The sequence below is a fragment of the Trachurus japonicus genome, chromosome 14 (genome assembly GCF_045865225.1).
Source record: "Trachurus japonicus isolate A0001 chromosome 14, Traja_1.0".
In the NCBI taxonomy this organism is placed as follows: domain Eukaryota; kingdom Metazoa; phylum Chordata; class Actinopteri; order Carangiformes; family Carangidae; genus Trachurus; species Trachurus japonicus.
In genome coordinates this window covers 10,278,326-10,297,358 of record NC_140920.1, presented here as the reverse complement: position 1 = coordinate 10,297,358, position 19,033 = coordinate 10,278,326, and the positions used below count along the sequence as shown (strand labels likewise).

The 19,033-nt window shown below is 43.8% G+C and overlaps 1 protein-coding gene across 2 annotated transcripts in view; it reads right to left on the bottom strand.

Annotated features, from left to right (window-relative positions):
• The window catches only part of rnf43 (ring finger protein 43), a 75,191-nt gene that overhangs the window by 15,198 nt on the left and 40,960 nt on the right, over positions 1-19,033 (bottom strand). For both annotated transcript variants that reach the window (XM_085797404.1, XM_085797405.1), the window contains exon 2: positions 11,344-11,457. In XM_085797404.1, coding sequence (XP_085653530.1) covers positions 11,344-11,457 — 114 coding nt within the window. The remainder of the gene's footprint in view (positions 1-11,343; positions 11,458-19,033) is intronic.

Below are 19,033 nucleotides of genomic sequence, written 5' to 3'. Positions count from 1 at the left end.
CCACAGTGTCAAAACATAAAGACTGTTACAAGATCCTGAAGTCGATATGTTCATTAAGAAAAAAATACCAAAATAAAAGTAGGCCTATGCATCACACAGAGCCGCCTCAGAGTGTTATATGGTCTGTACTGTCTTATTATCACTGATGCAAATGTGTAGGTGAAAGATGTGGATTTTTATTTTAAACAGTTATAGACTGTGATTTGTTTTCCCTTCAACAATGTAGCTATAGTGTGTATCATGCATAATAAAATAATATAATAAAAACCAGCAAAGTGATGACACAAGACAAATGAACATGATGATTTGCAGGATCCTTATATAAATCCACAGTGGAATGAAACAGCATCAAGCTCAAGTTAAGTGCAAGTAAATGACAATTCTGCTGAACTAGGCTACTGGACAACAGTTAAAGACATTGAAACTAACAAATGTGACTACGTAGTTAAATAACACATAGCCACAGGGGCGCTGTGTGCTAAATACTAACAGAAGTATGCTCACAATGTCAATTACAATGCTGCTAATGTCACGCTAAAGTCTCAGAAATGTTTAGCATTTTACCATGTTAGCATGCTACTGTAACATTTGCTAGACAGACAGAGCCCAGATGTTGTTAGATCTGCAGGTTTTAAACTCAGTAATGATCCGACCTGCAAGGTGGCCTAGTGGGAATAAGCTCAGAAAACTATTACAAGTCCTCTTGAGGGGAACATGAATGTGTGAACTCAACTTCACAGCCTTCATTTAACTTTATCAAATGGGAGTTGAAGCGTTTTGTCCGACTGACCCCATAAGGTATGCTACATCACTGGTGCGGCCTAAAAATCTGTTACCAAACTCTCTGCTGGCTGTAGATTTAGTGCTAGGAGCGCATGCAACATGCAACATGTGTGCATACTTGCACACAGCTTATGTTGTTGCTCATTTTGTAGGTCACGTAGCCACTGATTGGGAGGTTTACACACTATTAGTCAACTACAACTGACCACTAATTCAATACTTAGATTGATATAGCTATGTGCTACTCAAAGACAGCCAGGCTTGGGCCATAGGTAGGCTACCTCTGCCATTAAAGATGTTTGACAATGTGAAGGGTGTAATAACTCGCTCATCCCCTCTCACCTTGGCCAGGTGTAACCTTGTGTTTCCAATGTATCAGTCATTTCAAATTAACTGCAACTTGATGTTATTACTGCAGCATCAATTGGAAATGTATGAAGGGACACTGGATTTAAAATCTGGTGTTCACTCACTTCCTGAATTTACCTGGTCTGTAAAACACTATTTTTATACAATGTGGTTCAAATATTAAATCAAATTAAATAGGCCTACTTGATAGAATTAAATAAAAACATGCAAATCTAAAGCATGGGGTGAACACCTTAGCAAGTCTAAATAGTCTCATTGTATCCTGGTGAATTACATACTGTAGAAGCACACTGTCTGCCCTGTGAATCTGTTTTGTCAAACCCATGTTAAAAGCCAGAGAGGGGGCACTTGGCACTAATCTACCTGAGTCAGAGTTAAACAGGTTCACACTGCAGAGGAAAAACAAGAACTCACTCCCTCACTCACTCCCTGCAATGTTGGACTCACAATACCTGTTTGCTGGTTTGCTTTAAACTCTGGGAGATGCTTAGTGCTCTCTTGCTTGCCTGGGGAAGTAGTTATTGGTAACACAAACCTGTCTACTTTCCACTTCACTTTAAGCAGCGTGCCCTTGCCCAAGCCTGAGGCGAGCCAGAAAAAAAAAGAAGAGGTGAAGGTAAAAGAGACAGAGGCAGAGACGAAGACAGAAAGAAAGAGAAGGGTAAGACAGAGCAGAGAGAAAGTGAGACAGTGGAGGGTGAAGAGACAGGGGGAAATGTCTTTTTTTTTATGGGAATGTTTCACTTAATCTCATAAAGGCAGCGTGAAAACCTCCATCTGTTTGCCGAGCAGTTCAAAAGAGGCTCCACATGCCTCCGCTTGCTGCTATATAAAAACAACATTCTAATGTAGATCTTAAAGAGGGCCAGCGGCTCAGCCTGCACAATGAGAACTGGGATGAGCCAGATGAGCCGATGGAGGATGGGAGGGTGGAAAGAGACTTAGGTAGGTAAACAGAGGGGAATGTGCGCTGCAGAGTGGGACTGGCCACGACAGAAAAGGAAAGGAGAAAGAAGTGAAAGAGTTAAATGAAAGCAACAAATTTTCCTGTCAACAGTCCTGTTTCTGAGCCGCCAGACCTGACCTTGAAGCGTCAGACAGACAGACAGACAGACAGACAGACAGACAGACAGGACCGGAGTGGGTCGCCCTCTGGCCTTGCACTGCCACTCCTCTGAATCAACCCATTCACCTCTCCACCTCTCCGACTCTCCCGTGCCTTCTGTTCCCTTCTCCTCTCCCTCTTCATGTTTCACCATGAGGCTTACCATTCGCCTTTGTCATTAATAGAGGAATGTCCTGGCGAGAAGGACATCTTGTGTTTTATTGTGGCTCCTGAGCGGGGATTCAAGGGCAGCACCTTCACTATTCGGGGCTCTGCGAGGACAAAACTCCTTCGCAGTTAAAAAAAAACCTTCCACAGTCGGTGCAGGAGTCATTCATCCCCCAGGCTGAGGAGGATATTAACAAAAATCCAGCAGATTAGTGATAAATGCAGGGTAACAGATCATTTTTTTTATTTTCTTACAGGGTGCGTGCGGCTGCGGTGTGATGTCTCTACACTCAGGTTTTCCTGCACACCGGTGCCTCTGCACTGCACACCTCCAGGCCTCCTCTCCCCATAGCCGGGGCAAGACCAGGCCCGATCCCATCTGCAAAGCTATTCTGACGAGCCACCCCTCTAAGAATCTCCAGGGTTCAAACTGCTGGAAGATCAAAGGACTAATACTGCAGTAATCATAAGTTACTGCCCTATGAACGCCTCATTCATCAGGGAGAGGCAGCTATATAGTACTGTTGTAACTGCAGGGCCATTAAGCACTCATCATATGATCCTATTCGCCATCCCCATGTGGAAAAACATCTCCACACTCTTCCTCATTGGCGTGGCTGCAACCAAACCATCACCCCCCCTCTCCCCCCACCTCCACCCCCACAACCTGTCCTGCAGCCAGCTCAAGGTGTCTCCCAACCCTGTGGGATGGCGGTATTTTAATAACAGAAATTTGGCACAGGACTGTATCATCTGGGCTCTGTCTCTCTTTATGAACATGACACGGCATTCTATTTTTGGGTTAGGATTTTTCTCTGCGATCGTCTGCACGCAGCGCTGACAACAGTCTGATGAAACCCTGACCTCCTCACGCTCCCTTTGAAGTGACAAGAGAGAGATGTGCCGCCCTAATATGAATGCCTTGAGACGCATTCTTGAATACCAGGAGCAGTTCTGCGAGAGGTTGGCGTCCTCGCCCTCAGGGAACAGATAAGCAGCCGAGCTACACAGACGCTCACACGGGCAAATGCACAGCATGTATCCATGTTTGCATGCATGCATGCACCTATATTGTATGTATTTATTCTAGCTTCATTGATTAAAAGATGTGTAACAGTTGAGGTTAGGAGCAAATTGGCTCATCTGAAGGTCATAAGGTGAAACTTCAATGAAATACTTTACAAAAAGCCATCTCCTGAAACAAGAAAGTCTAATGATTGAAATTAATTGAAGTTGACAGGCAAAGACACTGTGCAACTTGAAAGTGGGAGGTAAGAACGATAGAGAGTTGATGACTTGGCCCATTTACCAACACACCACACATGCAACAGGTGGAACGTGCTTAAAGATCTGATTGTAGTAATTAGCAGCCAATCTGCTGTCAGTGTTATAGTTCATTCATTAGACATTTAATGGCGCAGAAATGTAAACAAACAACGCTGCAGCTGCAAGTTATAGCCTCCAGCCTAACTGATTATCTCCTACACTGGCTGTCGGTACAACGTATAATGTTTTAGAATGAATATTATATGGGATTATTGTTGAAAAGAATTATAACTCTCAAAGATTCAGATGATCATACAGCATTAAAGTCATTTATCATCATTTCAAGTCACATTTACAAGTTAATATTATTATGAAAGTGATATTCCAGCAGCTTCTATTTCAGATTGGCACTTCCCACTGGGCGGCATTGTAGACTTTTCACTGTTTGCGCATTAAAGTTTTGTGGTGAAGCTGTTGACGAACTCAAACGTGGCTGCAGAATCAGAGAAGGCCGTGTTTGCTCGCCATGCTTCCAGTAACCATGCAGAGCCAGTGTACAGCCCATGTGTCACTGGCAGTGAGGAGAGAGAAAAAAGGAAGAGCAGAAAAGTGAGAAAGGGGAGCAACAAGCTGCTAATCACCAGTCGCTGGGAAAAGACAGCCAGCATCTCAAAGCAAACAACACACCTTCCAGCTTCTCTCTACGTTGTGGGGAGGACGGCAAAGCTGTGCCATCAGCTCAGAGTTTCTGTTTAGCTTAGCAACGCTGGCGAGAAACCCGACAAGACATGCAGACGAGAAACTGCGGCCACAGCTGGGGCGTGTTATGCTGAAAATATCCTTAAGGAGCAACACGCACACACCTTTAGGCCAGAAGACTTTTACTAAAGGTGACAGGATGAGTGGAGGGCGTGAAGCTCCAGAAGCTCAGACTCTCTGCAAATCACTCACGCCTCATTGGTGGGCTTGATGACAGCGCTGAACGGAGCTGAATGACAACAATGCTGCAGGTCAAGGTGACATCTGTTTATCTGTGACCTGTAGGCCTTTCTAATCTCTGGAGTTTCGGGTCTCACTTGTGTTATGATCCTCTCAACCTGAGGACCTGCAGTTTAAATGCTCCTTGTCACCTGCAGGTGGAAATGCCCGTGATTGATTATGAACAAACTAACCGATATGCTCGCCTGCTTGTGTTTGCAGCAGCAGCCCTGGGCCAGCGCAAGCTGTTTAGAAAATGAAGGAATGCAGTGGTGGTGAGATCTTTCCTTAAAAATCTGCTCCGTGGTAAAATATGGCATGTAATGGATTTCAATAGCCCCCCCTGTGGCAATGAGTTGATTTAACCTCTAATTTCTCTCTCTCTTCTTCTCACCTCATTGCTCTAAAGGTCAAAAAAATGTCCCCAAGCAGCCCATCCCAGCATATACCCTCTGGCAAAGAAAGTAACCGAGCTGCGCACCTGAACAGACAAATTGAGGTGAAGACTTGTTTTGCTTCACACAGGTCATCAAAACCACAAATGACACCATATGTTTTTTTTAGATGCAGACAAAAAGTATTATGCACATTCCCATTGAGGAGGAAGATTTTTTGTTATAATGTATTCCTGTAATTGTTGAGCAGCTCCCAAAGTTATCCCAAGTTAACAGTCTTTCCACAGAGTTTGTGTGAAAAGTGAGAAACTGCTGCACAGTGTATCTACCGCCCCGCCCCGGTCTACACACAACCGTCCATGTCTGCAAACTTGCATCATAACCAGCTGGTGACCTCGGCGGGAGCCAAGTTTCCCTCAGATATCAATGCACTTGGGGAGTAGAAGCTGGACACCTGACATCAACAACACAGCAGTATGAACACAGCATTTATCTGCAGCTAATGAGCATAAAAAAAAAAAAATCCTCCTGAAACTGTGTACAAGCCCTCCCCAGACAAGCTGAGATGAACAAGGTGTATTTTGGTGGCTGGAATGCGAATAACATTCCTGTTACTCACGACTCTATCTTGTCCAAAATATTCGTTGGCCGCGTCCCATGGGAATGCACTCTCCCGCTTGTGTGACGACAACAGAAAACTTATCACCCTGTTTTCCTGGCCTTGGACTCGTAACATGGCAGATACTTTACGAACATCAATGGCCACCGGCTGCTGATCTCAAACTTTGTTCCAGATTCCACCATTTGTCTTGCATTGGGCTGCTACACTACAGTCGCTCATCACGACAATTTTTTTTACTCAGATACCGTGCCTGACTACATGTCTGGACTTTCCTGGAGTTATTCTTGATGAATTCCACAAACAACAGGGCTGACGACGAACCAAAATGACTGTGTTTTGGGTTGGAAACGAGGAGTGTCTGAGAAAAAACAGAGTTAACCTCTAAGTGTAGCTGATCCCTAAAAGGGTGGAAAGCAGCCTAATAAATCATACAAATGTGCATAAACTTTTTATTTTTAAACTTTTGATTTCTGCTTTTTAATTTGATGCAGCTCTCATCCTCATCGTACTGAACTTGTTGTGAGTTTTACAGTGATGAGCAAAAAATGATGATTGAAGTGAGCTAGCCAGTTGCCATTGTGCTCTACTGAAGGAAAATTAGCAACATTAGCATGCTAATGTGCACAATGACAAGAGGCTGGTGTTTAGCAGAGACAGTGTTTGCTGTGTAATGTGATAAGTTTGTTGCTTTTTAAATGTTAACCCTTTCAATTTAATACATGTGCTACTACCACTAACTTTGTGCATGTGTGTGGATATGTAGGCTATAAAACAATGTGGCAGCAGCTCTGTCAGAGAACTAAAGCAGGCTGCAGCTGATGTTTGCACAGTTCGCTGTGAATGAGGCGGTTATGATTGTGCTTGTGCAGGATGGTGGATAAAGGAACCACCTAACAAAGGTGCCCTTTGTTTGACTTTTATTAAAAACCCCGTGGCATCTCTTTTAATACAATACAGTATCTGCATCGTAGGGAAAATACCTCTCCGGTAAGAACACCATCTATCTCAAAGACAAAATAAATACGGCAGTCCCCGTAGATGGGCTAATCAAACTGCAAATTACATCATGGGTACAGTAGGAGCCATAATGAGCGTACTGACTGAAAAGAAGGCAGTCATTAGGCTGCTGGACTCAAGGCTAAGTACTTCCTACTGAGTTATCTCCACGCTGATATGGTGAGCTAAGACAGCACCTAACTTTAGCAGCAGAGGAAATGGGAGGGAGAAGCTGTGTCGTCAGGGTCAAACAGGCACAAACAGAGAAACGTGGTTAGTTAGTCTTGTCTTTTCTAAAGAGAGAAGGAATGACGCAGAGCTAAAAGGAGGACGTGTCTGAGAGGCGCAGCAAAACAGAGTCTCTAAGCTTCTAAAAGCAGGAAAAATATTCGGGACACTTGTCAGTGCTTGAAATAAAGGGAGGCTTGAAAAATTTAAGCCCAGAGCTACTTCTACATCACTTTTGAAGCAGTTGCATTCAAGATAAAATGATCAAAGCAGTGTAAACCTATCTGACAAAGAGCATAAAGAATATGACCCTCAGGATAACAGGAAGAAAGGGCTTGTACCTTTCGCTCAGAGGACTGAAAAACAGATTCTGAAATGTCCCCACGTGGTTTTGAAACTTTTTATGCAGTGATTTATGGTTCATCTCATATTGGAAACAGTAAAAATGCAATGGTGTGTGCGTTTTTTGTATGCTTCAAAGATTAAAGAGAGTAATCTAAGGTGCATGCAATGGTTTAAGAGGTGCACGGTCCTTGTCGGTCGATTAGCAAAGCATGGCCAAGGTTGCAAAAGTTCGAGTCCAGCTTTGACTAAAAGAAGAAAGAAACAGAGAGTCATAGTTTATCCCTTTGAAGACAACCATGCAACTGTCTGGCACAGACAAGCAAATAATGAATTTTCTTGGGAGACAAATCAAAGCGAACCCAGAAGTCTGCTAACACTGACGCATTTCATACCGGCCAAAATGTCCATTGTGTACCTGCTGCTTTTTGCATTTACTCTCAAAAGCTGAAATATCCCCCTTTTTCCAGATGTTCCCCTGTGTTCCTCCTCCTCGACTTGTCTCCGATGAACTGGAGACGTTGGACTCGGCTACTGAAGGAAAAGGAGCCAAAGGCAGCTGCCATTGCATTTCCAGCCCCTGTCTTTGCTAAAAAACAGCAGGCAGGAATAGCCTGAGGTCAGTGTCACCCCCTACAGACAATCAGACACGAGAAGACAAAAACATTGTCATGAGGGCCGTGATTTATTCCTCCCTTAACGGGCTTCCCTTGTTTTCAAGCACTTCCTGTCCCTGGGTTTACTCTTCCTGGCCTGGAAGTTTAGGCCACAGTGGAAGACAGATTTGACCACAATTGGACCAGTTTTTATGAGTTGTACTGGACAAAGTAGAAATATTGTTATTCATTCTTTAGTTACTCATTCTACAGTCCTGGCTTTTACATTTGGTGTTGTAATGCTGGCACCTGTTCCTCAGGGTGTGTGAGCATAGTGGATCAAAGACTCATTAATATAACTGATATATTCATAAATAACATTTTTGGTTAAATGATTTATGTGTTTTTTTTAAGTTATACATTTTGTAAAATAACAAGAATGGGGTTGCACTTGGGTGCAAATCTTAGGGCTAAATGCTAATGTTATGTTTATGTTTATGTGATGGTTTAATATTGACCATTCTCACTATCTTCAAACTCATTAGCCTACATCCTCTTACCATCCATGAATAACAACTTGAGCTGATAATATCTTTAGTATTAGATAAATACTGCTCAACAGCTTGATTCAGAGTAATTATATCAAAGTTTCATATTCACTTTGACAGTCTCATATCATAATGACTAAAACCTTTTCAATAGAAATAAAGATTTGGGGGATCTCAGATAGTTAAAGCCAATATGCACATGCATGGGCATGTATTGTACACATGAGAAAACAGGATCACTGTACAATTAGGTCAAAACCATTTTTATCTAAGAGGAGCGAGCAGAATCAATAACCTCGGCTTTCTTTGAGAGTCAACAAGTTCAGACACGGGCCAAAACCTCAATGACTGTGAGAGCTGTTTTCTCAAAACCATGGCATCTTATTGATGATGTTATGACAGCGTGAGTGACAGAAAGTCAGCTCAGTGTCTCGGAAGGCAGGGATTATTTATTCAGAAGTAAGGAAGCTCAATGTGGAGGTAAGAGTAGCTTTCCAGGGCTTTAGTATACTGTAAACAGAAAAGCCAGGTTGGCCGGTGGAAGGCAAACACATCACTTCCAGTGTAGTGTAGTACAACATGTTGGCAGAGAAAACCTCTGCTTGTGTTGTGTTGTGTTGTGTTGTGTTGTGTTGTGTTGTGTTGTGTTGTGTTGTTGTGTTGTGTTGTTGTGTTGTGTTGTGTTGTGTTGTGTTGTGTTGTGTTGTGTTGTGTTGTGTTGTGTTGTGTTGTGTTGTGTTGTGTAATGATGCAAAACCACTGGAGTGGTGGAGGGCTTTGATTCAGGCGTTTGCATAGAGAGAGCTGTTTCTGAAACAGAGATTGGTAATAACTGTACAACGTAAAGCTATGGGTACTTAAAAAAATAACACATTTTATACATTTATCGTCATGTTAAAACTAAAACATGTGAGCACCATCACCCTGGTGTTTCACATCTTAAATAAATTGCCTGGTCTGAATATGTGTGTCTCTCCATGTCAGCCCCTGTGATAGACTTAGTTAGGTTTGGCTCCTGTCCTGTGCATAGATGCATTAGCCATTTAGTGAATAAAAACATACATACAATTAAGAAAATCAATGTTGCACCTAGTTGCAGGCTAAGCTTAGGTATTGCTTATTGATGGACAAAGTGTCAGGTATCTGAAACTGAAATCAAACCTTCGCCCCTAATAGATTTTAGTATAACACCTAAAATGAAATGCAGCCTTTTCATTTCACTAACAAGGCAGTAGTGTGTGGATGAGGGTCGTACCAGGAGGGGGCGATGGTTAGAGGCTAAATGCACTAACTCTATTTGAGGGTATTTGGAGAAAGGACATGTTCCTCTATAAATCTGAAGATGTTCTTTACTTTCAAAGTAAGTTTAAAGAGCAGCTGAGACACCCTGAAGCACCGTCTTTAACTTTAACATGCAGTAAAACGGGTGTGGAGCATTAGAGAGACGGGCCAAACTACTGCAAATCAGCAAAGGAATCTCTGTGCGATGCCGGGGGTAGGAACCTCTGAAAACCAAAATAAAAACAAAGGATAACAATGAAACCTTATCCTTTCAAGGTTTTGAGCTTTGTTTTGTTTGGTTTACAGTCTATTCTGAGTATATGTGGTGCAACACGAACCCTCTGTGGCCATCGAAGTATCTATAGATCAGTGAGGCGGGCTTCAATCAGACTAAACTGTAAACAAGTCTCATTCAGAGAGCATGACTGACCCAGGGCTGCACATCGCAAACCGTCTGATTCATCCTCTTCAAAAGGCCAAGAGCAGACTCCTCAACAGCTGCATGATGAATCCCCAATAAATCCACCACAACCAAAAGCTTTGAATCTCACTGAGGAAGCGAGGATGCAGGTGGCTGGAGTGGCGTTTATTGCATCACATACTTTCCAGACGACCGAAAACAACAAGAAGGACCCTTTTCCCCTCCCATCCTTCCTCCCTCCTTCACTTCTCCTGATTTCAAAGGCGATCAGCGGGGAGGGAGAAAGCACTCGGAAGCAACAGCCTTTTGTTAATGGGTACTTTTGCATGAGGGAGAGACGTTTTTTTGTTTATGGGACAACACAGTGTTGCCATTAAGGCTTTAATCAAAACTGTTTTCTGGAGTTAGCCTTGAGTGACACCCCGTCTTCCCCCGTTTGGTTCCCACTGAAGGAGCAACAGGAGGAGGAAGAAAGGAGCGGGGAAGTGTGGGAATGTCTCTCTACATCGTCGCCACGGTGGGCAGCTCCTAAACATGGCTTTAAATTAGGGGAAAAGAAAACACAGGCTAAAAAAAGGCAGTCGCCTAACTATACTCCTGCCTGCTAATTTGTCACCACTTGAAAAACGAGGAAAAAATAGCAACAGTTTTAAATCACACTACTTTAAAGTTAGGATATGCCAGCCTGTGTGTGTATGGTAGAATACTTAAACATAAGGGAGATTTAGGTCAACTCCATTGCAGTTACACATACATCTAAACCATTGTGGGTGGAATCTATGGAGCTCTGGCTGCATTCATATTAAAGGGAAGCAGAAATGGAGAACACCGAGCGTCTGGTTCTGGCTGGCTGGCTGACTGGCTGACTGACTGGCTGGCTGGGATCGGACCAGTGACAGCTGGGACTTGAAAGCCTTACATCCAAAGCCAGGGCTCACTGCCACTTGCTACATAGCAGCGCAGAGCTAAGCCCATCCCCTCCTGTCCAAGCCGTCACTCTGAAAGATCCCCGTCCCGAACAAAACATTACGCCGCTGCCAAATGATTCCCTCTAAAACATCTTCTCTTTAAAGTCTTAATCCAAGAGCGGAAGGGGTGCTGGAGAGGAGACAAGATGGCAAGATGGTTTATCTGTCTGCTGCCATGTCTGAGAGGGGAAGGGGTCACAGAGAGGGGAGTTTCTCAGAGACTTTAACTGAGAAGAAATGCATGAAGCACTCAAAGCCCCGTCTGGGTGTACTGTACCTTATCCAGCAGCGGCAGACAGCGGGGTACCCTGTGCTCCAGTTTGACAATGGTGATGAAGTCACTCTCTTGTCGTTCATCTTCACTGGTGTTGCACAGAGACAAAGGGTGATACTGCAATGAGAGGAACAGAGAGAGAGACAGAAAAAAGGGTTATGAGAGGAAAATAGGAAAGTAACAGAAATTTAAAACAACACAGATGTTTCTGGTGGGATCGTTTTTCTGGTGTGGAGATTGAGAGGAACACATTTCTTTTTTTTTTTCTTTTTTCTTTTTGCCATGCCTGCTGTGCAGTGTTCAAGTGAGAGAAGCATGAATGACAAGGTAAACAAACAGCTCAACCGCTCCTGCACCTCCTCTATACAGTATCACATGAACTGTTCAGTAATTCTGTCATTGGAAAAAAAAAACAACAATAAATTAACACGTATATAAACACATCAGTAAATTAAAACTTGAAAGTGGGTGATATTATTACAGCTCTTTATTTGATTTTATCTATTATTAGGTTTAGATTTTTCTGAGTGGGGGGAGATATAGAGCTATTTGCAAGTTTTCTGTGCTTCTGAGTGTGCTCTCTCTTTCTGGGACACTTGACAAGAGCTTCAGCCATCACTACATTTACAAGACAAGAGGTTATGATGGTCAGTTCAGAAGGGAAGGGTGTGACAGAGACAAGAGGTAACTATGCAGTAACCTCTGAAACATGAAGTCTGGCTCCAACAGTGTCGTGTTAGATGTTAACTTGCGTTAAAATGTCCAGTTTTACAGCAGAAATACACATCTTTACAGCCTGGGACCAATGATATTCATTAAAACAGTATCGGGGAATGCATTTTATTTAACTCATCCATTTCCAGTCTATTCAAAGCGTAAAGTCATGCACAGCAGAGGGTGTGGCCATTTTGAGTGACAAGGTGGTAAATGTATGCTTGCAACAAATCAATAAGCACCAAAGTCTCACACACTCTGTACACATGCCCCATAGTTGGCCATTTTTGGATTAGCTGAGAATGTGGCAGAGTCAGGGTCTGCATGCCAAGATGGCGACGGAGCAGCAGCCCACTCTGAGCTTCATACTGTAACTCCCCTTAAGAAACTAATGAGATATATCACATCCATTTTCATATGCAATTTGTATATTTGGGTCGGCTTCTCAACACTGGAGACTCTTGGAAAGTGATGGCTCAAGTATATACAGCTGTTTATGCTAATATTGGCGATGTAGCAATAGCTAAACTTTTAAAGGAGGAAAGTTATTTTTGATAAAGTGTTTGTAGATAAAATTTGTCCTCTGATGAAGAGAGGTGGAGGTGCGTTAAAATAATACAAACAAGTGAGTCATAAGAGGCAGACACTGACCTTTATCTCTTGTATCATAAATACCAAAACCACCTCATGAAACCTACTGTACAGTATGCGACCTTGAAATATCAAAGATTGAACCCAAAGAACCAAGAATTAAAATGACCATGTTCAAGACAACCTTTCAAACGACAGTCTAGACAGAGAATCCAGAGTTGGTTTTCACACCGTTCGAGAACAACGGTCGACTTGAATAAAGCTTTTATGTGTTAAATTAAGGCGTTTCCTTCCCAGTTAAAATCAAGAGGAAAAACTTTGGCACCCTACAAAATCAATTACATGGATGGCAATGTTCACTCCCACTCAAAGCCTTGAGGACTGAAAGAATGAGAGATAGTCTTTGTTGGAACATTTGATCCCCTCTGAAAGGGAGGAAATTCGTAGCTGCTGAAAGGCTGCATTTAAAAGCTCAAGGGATAGCAGCAGCAGTGTTTCCAAGTTACAGACAAGCTGTCACGGGTACGAGGGGTTGCACGACAGTCATGGAGGGAGCACACCACTCCTAAAACACCCCCTCCTCCTCCCTGCGCATCACCGATTTCCTCACATACAGTAACATCAGTGAGAGCGGCCACCACTGTGATGCTCCTACAGTAAATCAGTCCCTTGTTACAGCTCAGAGATTAGCCTGCAGCACCCAGTCTCTCCGCTCACCCACATGCCAGTGCAGCGGTCCCACCCTGCCCCGCCATGCCCTGCCCAGTACGGGCCCGTCCTGGTCTGGTTCTGCCCCGGTGGGCCTCTTCATGTGGCTGTGGGCTGAGTTCATGGGGCTCCCCCTCATCTCACCCAGCGGAAATCCCTAAATTAAAAAGACCCAAGGGTGACATCAACAGCTGGCACCCCGGTCCTGGAGAATTGACGTAATGCGCTGCAAAGGGCTGGTGCATGTCTGTCAGACCGACGGAGGGAGGAGAGGAGAGAGAAGACTCAGGGGGGGAGCATGGAAGGACAGCAAGATAAAAGAAAATGAGAGATGAGAGATGAGGTGTTCGGTCAGAGTGAAGCACCTTGTGAAGAACGACTGTGTGATGCAGGCGAATCACAAACCACAGGAGGCCTAATAAATACGGCGAATATAAACAACACTCACTGGGAGAATCTTTTTGCAAAAAAACATGAAATTTATTTTTAAAAAGACTTTAAAATGGTGTGATGCCGATCTTGAGTGAATTTATTCTCATAATAACCTTTAAACTCACACACTCTGACTGCACAGTACAACCCCAAAGTCATGTGTTAGCAAACTACAACAAATGAGTAACAAATGACTGAAATGTCCAGTATGTGTATTTCAGTTTTAGGAACAATTTTCAAATACACACTTTAATTTACACTTTTTACTCAGCGTCAGCTTTGAATCCACCAAAATCAACATGATGGAACATGATATAAGTTGTCAATAGGTGTATAGGAGAGTTCATGATTTAAAAAAGTAAAAAAGTGAAAAAGTGCAGACAGGGTCAGGTTAACATATAGGTGCTAAAACGCCATGGAAACAAATCCAAACGCCCTCTTTCTAGATAAAGGTGAAGATGCCCTGAATAATGTTTTTTAGTCTCATAGTGTCTTCTCAGTGACAGCCCGTGTTCAGGAGGGAGGGCAGCAAGACAGCATGAACCCCTGGCCTGGCTGCATGCTGCTCTGCCAGCTGCCTCTACCAGTCTGCATTTACTAGGCCCAAATTAAAGGCCTACACTTGAACTTGGCCCTTAACAAAGAAAAAGAAAGAAAAAAAAATCCTTTAATGACACTATTTCACTGATGCCATGACCTCTGCTCTTTTTTGCTATCGGTTTGTGGGAAATTCAGGGAGAGAGCTACATTTACTCCGAAAAATCAGGCTTCTACTTTGAAATCGCAATGCTTATTTGAGTCTCGAGGCTGACTTGATTGTGTTTGAATCTCGCCTGTGATATTAAAACATGTTGATGCACGGGTCTGTGCAATCATATCTAATAAAGCAGATAATAATCCCAAAGCCGAGCCAAAGAAGCTCAGGGGGGGGAGCGGCTGCTTTTAGTTTCTCCTCTGGGTTCCTGAGGCTCTGAGGGCAACCACCTCCATGGTCACAGCGTCTATGTTTTGCATCGCTGACAAGACTAAGCATTATCTTCTATTTTAGATATGCCCACACCACTTACATTCAGATGGCTGTGAACACTCTCCATGTGCCACCATTGGTGCCATCTACCACTTAGGAACACGCTGCCGCTGGACTATAAATGGCAACTAGGACAGACAGAAACGTCTTCATTTGGTTTTTGTATGGCCCTGAGAAAAAGGGGCCTGGGAAACCAAATCACTGAGTCTCCATTTCACAGGGACTAGAAACCACAGGGCACGCAAACAGTTCCCCACAGACTGTTAACAATGCTCACTCCTCCGTTCCGCCTCCTCCTTCTCATCTGTCTAGATCTGTTGCAAAACTGACGAGGACATGTCCCTCGGTTTCTTTGTAGCCACGATTAAAGGCATTCCTTTCCAGCTCAATCAAAGACTACCCCAAAAATATTCCGAGGCAAGAATCTAACAGCCTCAAAAACAAATACATGGACAGAAAAAGGGGAAAATAAATAGTAGCTGCGGTGAGAAGTCAATAATATTTTTTTTCCCTGTGTAGCCCTGCAGATCTTCTTTTTTCATCTGCCAATAATCAGCAAGAGAGTTTTCTAGTTCATCTGCTGCCAGCAGGGAACCAGGCCCAGGCAGTTATGTCAGTGTCTGTTAGAGGGGGAAGCAAAAGGAGCTTGCACCTCTCATCAAGCTCCACCACTCCACTCCGCTCGGCTGCAGCCGCTCAGGTCAGGAGGCTTCTGTTCTGAAGAGCTATTGGCTGAAGCGTTAACATGCAACATTATCAAAAACGGAGCAGACTGGTTTAGTAGGAGATGAAAGGAATACGTACAGTCTGCGATTATTCTATCACACGTTGTAAATCAAGACTGAAAGTGACGACGAGGGCAAAAGGCTTTTTTAATGGAGCTCTGCCCGAGGCCTGGAAAGTCTGCCAGGTTAGTGCGTATCAGGGAGGAACTGAATCAACTTCACGACGTGCAGGCTCACACACACACACACACACACACAAAAACATATACACTATATGTTGATTCCCATATCCAGACTCTTAAATCTTATAACATATTTTTGTCTCTCACAATCTCTAGCAACGCCAAGCACCTGTTCAGAGCACGCACACACACACATGATCGTGCTACATCTGCCAAACTTCACCATATTTTTAGATAATTGCTCCAAGTGAAAAGTGTGAAAAGTGTTTTTTATTTACATAATAAATCAACTCTTCCTGACTCCTTTATTCCGTAATATGAAGTCATCATTGCAAAATAATTATCTGTTTTGATTCTCACAGACACACACACACACACACACACTGCAGGTTTGGGGAGTCATTTGGCCTCATACCACAACAGTAGTTTTGTCTATCTCAGTCTCCCGCCTCTGAAACTATAAATCAAAGCTTTTTTTTTCTTTCTTTTTTTTTTCCTTATTCATTTTGGCAAAAGATTCTACAAGGGCAATTTTTTTTTTTTTATAGGCACAGGAAAAGCGGTTGCCAAAAGGAGCAACAAGACCGCAAGTAATAGTTGAAAGAGATTGGTATCTGGTTGCCCGGGTTACTGGGCAACACTCAGTGAAGATCCCTGCACAGATTTGTATGTAATTGTTACGGGATGATGGAGCCCGAGGTGACAGGGCGGGTTGATATACTGACCCTTTGCACACATCAGGCAGTGAGTGTGTCCAAACAGCAACAGTGCTTGATGGGTTTGAGTAAGAATGTGGGTTCATGAGTGAGAGCACAGCTACGTATTGTTGCCCCAGGCGCTTGAGCATGTGCTTGCATGTGGACATAGTGTGTATGTGTGCATGAGCACGCGCTCACTGGAGCAGAAAGTCCCTCCGTGGTCCCGCACAGCATCCGAGTGTGTCTCTAAAAAAAATCTCGGTGGTGACTTCAGAGGGGGGGGGGTGGGGGTGGGGTGGGGGGCTGAAAGGCTTCTCTCAAATATCACATCCGTCCTTGGACCGATATTCAAGCGACTCTGGCTTCCACACACACGCTGCGGTCCGGCTCTCGGTGCCACAGATGACACAGATACACACTCCTCATACCACACACTCCTCCATCTAACAGTCTTGTATCTCATGACCCTCTACACTAAGTAGATTTACATGAAAGGCTGCTATAGTGATGCCGGATCGCCTGCATGGTGCCAGGGGAGCGGAGCAGAGGGTCTTTCTCTGTCGGAGCATCTGGAAAAGTGGGCTCAGAGGCCCTCGCCTACTTCTTCTTCTCCTTCTCCTTCTTCTTTGCAAATGCAAACGAACAGGACGCATTACTGCTTTTGGTCCTGTCAAAACAAAAGGCGTGTCATCTTTCCTCTTTGCTTTATTGACAGTGTCAGCCCCATATCCAGTAACGGTTACCACAGAGAATGACTTGGGGGAAACGTGATCCCATAATGAGGCCCAAATAATTACCAGCAGCCCCAAATTTGCCCGGGCGCTTTCTTTAAGTAGGAGCGCTTCCCCCCCAAACTCCAGGCGGAGTCGGTCTGTCTCTCTGTTCTATAAAAGGGGATTAGACGGAAGAAAAAAAAAAAGAACCTGAAGAGGAGTTGAGTCTTAAAGAGAGGAAGATGAGGAGTGAGCTGAGTGCTTGGAATACCAAATGAGAAAATAAATGTCACATCTTCTTTCTAATGCTATATATTCCTGCAGACAGCAGCTCACACTTACTCAAATCCATCCTATCCTCATTTTTCTTTGCCCTCCTAACGGGCCACTTCCTTTTTTTTTGAAGAAGGTTTAAGATTTCATCATAACATACAGCACCACAGTTTAACTGGGATGAACTTTAGAGACAAAGACACAACTGAGCTGGAAACAGTCACACCTGTAGCTTTTGGGTCAGTGCCAGAACTGGATTTTAGAAGTCATGCTTCACATTTACAGTATCAAATGAACCCTGTCCATGTGTTATACCCCTCTATTTCTTGCAAATTTCATTGCTGCAAAAGTTTACTGACGTATCAAGTGTTAGGAGTCACTCTTCATATAAAATACACCATAGCTGCACATGGTATCACCATGGAAACAGTTAAAAGATGGAGCCTTGTGCGCTTTGCCCGTTCCCGGCACAGGTTCTGCGGTCTTACTAACACAAACGCACACGCTTATGCATACACACACACACCTAAACATACACACAATCAACAACTCGGGCCGCTCCATCAGCCTCAGGCCAGCGCTGCTACGCTATACATTTCAAAGCCCCGAGTTAAACATAAACACAGCACTTCCCTGTCATAACAAGTCAGTGGTTTGGTAACCCAGCAGTTTGTTAGTATTGCAGTGATCCCTCTTCCCTGTAGACACGGGGGCCACATCCACACGTCCTCCAGGCTTCCTCCGGCCCGTCCCTGGCCTGCAGGACGACTCGCACACTCTCTCAAGTTCCACAACATCAGTCAGAGAGAAAAACCCACACTTTTCTGCACGTCAATCACTTAAGGGTTGGGGAACTTTTAGGCTCTGCGACATGGAAAGAGATTAGCCAGGGCGACGAGGAAGGGTGTTCACAGAAAGGAAAGACACGACAGAAGAAGGAGCGACACAGAGAAACAGGGAAAAATGGAAATGTGAGGTGAAGAATCAGAGGGGACAAGCTGTGTGGCTTGAGCTTATATGGGAGAATGTGATTTTTTGGCATTTTAAACTGCAGTTTTTAGCATAATTTTATATTAGTAATTCAATACTCAACGAAGCCAACCATTAGCCAAAAGTTGTTCTTCATGTAAACTGGTAAAAATTTGTAAATTGTTTTTGACCTTTGTCACCTCCTCAGGGTAATATGAGCTAATCAGTTGGATTGGATCAACCTGAGGGTGGCGCTACAGGAGCAGCAGGACATCTGAGCAAAATCCATCCCATACTGTATACCTGCTGCAACATCTCAGTCCAGACCGAAACTGGTGGACGGGACAAGCTGTCGTCAGATTCACGCTGCGACCACAGTGAAAACATGTGAGCTGGCCCAGTGAGCTAGGCATATTTAAACATATGTAAACTGATGATGTAGCTGTTCAGAATAAAACTACTGTCTGACACGGGAAAGTCACACAGAGAGTTTCACTGTGGTTTCCTTTTAACGAGAGACAGGTGCTTTTCTTTTTACACGCTTGCACGTAAAATAAAAAACTGTAGGCTGCTGGGGGTGTCTGTAACGCCCCTCTTTATTTGGAAATGCAATCCCATGTCTCCCCCCTAACATGTCTCCTTTTGTGTCCTTTGTAGTTCT